Source organism: Priapulus caudatus, unplaced genomic scaffold (genome assembly GCF_000485595.1).
Source record: "Priapulus caudatus unplaced genomic scaffold, Priapulus_caudatus-5.0.1 Scaffold107, whole genome shotgun sequence".
NCBI classification, from domain to species: Eukaryota; Metazoa; Priapulida; class Priapulimorpha; order Priapulimorphida; family Priapulidae; genus Priapulus; species Priapulus caudatus.
In genome coordinates, this window is record NW_014577168.1 from 103316 (window position 1) to 108273 (window position 4958).

At 51.6% G+C, this 4958-nt stretch overlaps 1 protein-coding gene across 1 annotated transcript in view; it reads left to right on the top strand.

Annotated features, from left to right (window-relative positions):
* LOC106805247 (protein Skeletor, isoforms B/C-like) overlaps nt 1-4958 on the top strand; it is a 17779-nt gene that overhangs the window by 9979 nt on the left and 2842 nt on the right. Inside the window, exons 5-6 of the mRNA XM_014806777.1 lie at nt 3342-3526; nt 4094-4318. Coding sequence (XP_014662263.1) covers nt 3342-3526; nt 4094-4318 — 410 coding nt within the window. The remainder of the gene's footprint in view (nt 1-3341; nt 3527-4093; nt 4319-4958) is intronic.

A 4958-nucleotide genomic window follows, 5' to 3' on the forward strand; every position in this document is an offset into this window, starting at 1 on the left:
CACACGCAACACGAACGTTGGCACGATACTCATTAGTGGCAACGTTGGCGCAACGCTCATATAGCTGCCGCTAACGTTGCGGCAACGTCATATCACACGACACGAGCGGCAACCGTTTTGCCCCACACCATGCATACGTCGCTAGACCGGCGCCAACAGCTTGCACAGCTCTTCCCACGTCACACCGGCACTTACGACACACCACATCGTCATCATTGCCCACTACAGCGGCTTTTGCTTGCTCTAGCGAGCACACCACACGCACAGGCGTGCCACGTCAGTGGTTTCCCCCCTCACACACACCTCGGCCCCGCACACGCACTACGCACAAGAACAGTCTGTTTGGTTCTCTCTCTCTACACCACGCCCCCGCCGCCCGTCACTGCAACGACACACACACAACCCGCCCGCAGCGCACGAAAACGCCCCAACAGCACGACCACACACACATCATAACGCACACGCCCACACACACACACACACACACACAGCCACCATACATACACAGTCACGCGAGTCGAGATTCACGCGCACCACGCACAACGCAGCGACACGGCACACAACACCACCCACACACAAACACATCGCACACACACAGGAATACCACTCCACATCCATCCACACACATACAGTCCTCGATTCACGCGCGCCGCTCGAGGTCGCACCCGGCACAACCACACGCCATCAGCGTCCACGCATCCACGCACACACGCACACGCACAGACACACACGCACACACACACGACGCGCGCGCACCGCACCGCGCGCGCACACACACAGCCCTCTCGGGCGAGCACACACACACACACATAACACGCAACGCGCTCACGCATCACACTCACACATACACCACGCGCTCCACGGGCTGTCGTCACGGACGCAAACGCAGTCACACACTCGTCGCTCTCTCTGACACACACACTACCAACACGACACCATACAGCGCAACGCGCACTAGCGAACGCGGCTCGCCTGGCTACCCCTCCTGTTCACGTCGTCTCAGTCCAGGAGTTCCCTTCCCATCGCGCGTGTGGGTGTGTCCGGGTCGTCAACGGGCACACGCACCATCAGCGCGCCACACGCACAGACACACCACACACACACACACATCGTCACCGCCAGCGGGCCGTTCCGGCGGCCGCCGGCGGCGCGCACAGCACCGCGCACACCGGCACGACACACACACAACACAGACACACCTGTGCACACCACACAACAGGCGTGCCCACCGATGGCCGCACACACACGACCACACACACACACGTTCCGTGACAGCTAAAGCAGAGCGCTTGCAGTCGTATTGTCTTGCATGTGCCTTGACTTCGCATGCTCAACGCGCCGCTTGTTTCCATGTTCGGACACATTATATTATAACGCAAATAGTCAATCGCACCGGGATGTATAGATTTTGAAAAGCTCAGAACTTTACTTCTTGGCTACATTCTCAATAAAATTCTTCTGCACGCTATAGTCTTGTATATAAAATTAATTAATCACAGCTACCGAAAAAGTAGTGACGCCTGTTATCTGGCAGAAAATTCTCATTCAAAGAATTCGAAGAGTATTTCAATGGCTTGTTGTCGCGCAGACGCGTTCTCTTCTGGCGGGGATGCACAAGGTTCGTTCGCTAACAACGGAGTTTGCGTCCGTACCTGGACGAGAGCGGCCAGAGGTGTCCCATAGGAACCGATTCAAAGCAACAGCAGTAACACTGTAACACAGTAGAGGGGCAGTGGTTTCTATAACTTTTTTACCTCCGCCACGGAGTGGAGTGGAGGTAATGGTAATCGGTCTCGTGTGTGTGTGTCTGTGTGTGTTAGTGCACATTGTGTAAGCATGTGATGTGTGTTGTGTGTGTGTGGTGTCCAGTTTCCGCGCGGGCCGGATCGATAGCGCGTCGAGTCAGCGAAGCGGGAGGCGGCGCGGTCGGATAGACGCGTGCGAGTCAGTGAGCGGCTGAGATTCAGCAGCAGGCAGATGAGTCAGCGCAACGCACCAGCCGAGCGGCGAGTTCCAGCGAGCGCTCACCAGACGAGCGGTGGATCAGGCAGCAGGCGAGTCAGTCTAGCAGCAGCCTACAGGCGAGCGGCGTAGCGCAGCGTCGTAACACATACATGTTCACAGTGCTGGCGGAGGTATGCACTCTCCGTGAGTGCCCTCTGTCTAGTTGAGTCATGGACTCCTTTGAGAATCTGGTGAACACTAAGGACCCCTTCCCAGAAAAATGCACATAAGCACATAAACGCCATCTTTTTTTGCGCCTGGTTCACGGACCCCCTGAAACCCATCCACGGATCCCAAAGGGGTCGATGGACCACAGATTAAGAAACCCTGCAGTAGAGCATAGAGATCTTCAACAGCACCTGCCGTGGCATGCGGAGCGCATATCATGGTAGTGTTTTGAGATGGTGGTGAGGGTGAAGGCGGCGGTGCCGGCACTGGTTGGATTGTGTCTGGACGGATCGTGTTTGGATGGACTGAGGTGTGGATGAATTGTGTGTGGTTCGATGATGTTTGGTTGGACGCTGTGTGGATGGACGGTGTTTGATTGGATGCTGTGTTGGTGTATGGTGTGTGTGGATTTGTGGATTACTGGTATGTGGATGGATGGTGTTTAGATGGATGGTATGTGGACAGATGGTGTGTGAATTACTGGTATATGCATGGACAGTATGGAGATATATGGTGGCCTTGCCCAGGCCACGAATAAAGGGCAAAAATAATCACATGATGACATCTGTGGTGTTTTATGTGACTGCCATGTAGGGGAATGCCATTATCTAAATCAGGAGTAGATAATAGGGATATTATCTATCATTATTATCATTTATTATTATCATCTATCATTATCATTATCATTATCATCACTATCATTATCAATTATCATCTATTATTATCCCTATTATCTACTCCTGTCTAGTATACAAACGGATCCTCTAGCGCGCAGTCACTGCTGCCGCCATCTGGCGTGTGATGTAAATATATCAGCGAACCGGATAAGCCGCGCCTTTAGGGTAGGGCGAGGACGATTCTCGTGTGACAATGAACTGACATTTATATATATATATATATATATATATATATATATAACAGTATTGCAACCTTTTCCTTGGGTTTGCGTGTAAACTTGCTGTTATGTGCTTGGCGGAATATGGAATACACGAGTCCTCACGCTATACGTGTATTAGTGCGTGATACACGTGTGTTAGTGCACGCTACCCGTGTGTTAGTGCACGCTATACGTGTGTTAGTGCACGCTATACGAGTGTTAGTGCACGCTATACGTGTGTTAGTGCATGATACACGTGTGTTAGTGATCGCCGGTCTGTTCACACTTGTAGGTACGACGGCGTGGGGTGTCGCTTACTACGTTAACGACATTCTTATTCCCGAGCTGGTGCTGAAGCGCGGTGTGACGTACACGTTCGTCGTGCAGACGGGAAACAATGCGAACTTCACGGCCGAGTATCACCCCGTCTACATCACCGACGATCCGAACGGCGGCTACGTGCAGCAGACGAATTACGTGAGTGCGGAAACGCGCACGCACACACGCACGCACGCGCGCAGATGCACCCTCACGCCACACGTTTAAACCAAGCTAACAGCAGTGGCTACACGGTGAAATGTACACTTACTATTTGTCAACATTTACAAATTGTGTGTAATATAGAAGGATAACTCTTTGCTGCCTGACTTCAGAATGAGCTATTTCACAATATTTGTGCCACCAACGACACAATAATATTGCACAACCTTCAATAAATAACCACTGAGTTTTGATTCCGTCGGAATATTGCGCAAGTCAACATTTTCCTTCAATATTACCCACTAACGATGAATAATATTGTCAATATTCATTATTGACAATATTATTGTCAATTATATTGTGCGTGTATGGGCCGTACAGTACGGCGAACCGTAATAGGAAAGATGATTCTTATTATTGAGCCCCAACCTAAAAGGTTTTATCTCTAAACCATTACCAGACACATCCGTAACATCATACCCTGGCTATGTCTGCGCGTGTTCTAAGCGGGCATACTCCCTAAATAACTTTACCTATCAATTTTACCTACAAATACGCTTGCAGTCATACTACATCGCGTACGGCATCGGCTCCGACGGGCGCCCCCTGGCGGATGCTACGGGGACGCTGTGCGAGTGGCAGACAGATGGCGCTCGCTCGCCGGACTTCTACAGCACGTTCGATGCGTACAAGGAGCAGAACCTGAGACTAGCGTGCGTGCAGCCGCAGCGTCAGGGTGCCTTCAAGTGGACGCCTGACGCTTCCACACCGTCCGAGCTCTACTATCAGGTGAGCACGTACGCACGCACGCACTCACGCACGCACGCACGCACGCACGATCACAGACGCAAACCGACGTCGCGCGTGAGAATGACGTCACGCGTTTTGCGCCGCACGTGAAGATTACGTCACGCGTTTTGCTTCGCGCATGAAGATTACGTTACGCGTTTCGCATCACGTGTGAGTGTTACGTCACGAGCTTTTGTATAGATTGGTCGTTATTAGACTGGCGTTCTTACCATGATTGGTATTGTGAGTGTTATCGTATACGTTGTTGTTGTGTTGCCGTGTGCTGTCGAATGCGTTGATGTGTGTGTTTTCATGTGTTGTTGAGTACATTGGTGAGTTTTTCATGTGTCGCGGAGTGTTTTGGCGTTGTAGTCGAGAGTTTTGGTGTGTGTGTGTGTGTGTGTGTGTGTGTGTGTGTGTGTGTGTGTGTGTGTGTGTGTGTGTGTGTGTGTGTGTGTGTGCGTGCGTGCGTGCGTGTGTGTGTGAGAGAGAAAAAAGAGACAGAGGACGTGTACGTATGTGTGTGTGTGTGTGTGTGTGTGTGTTTGTGTGTGAGAGAGAGCGATAAAGAGAGAGCGCGCGCGTGCGCGTGTGTGTGTGATAAAGAGAGAGAGAGAGAGAGAGAGAGAGAGAGAGAGAG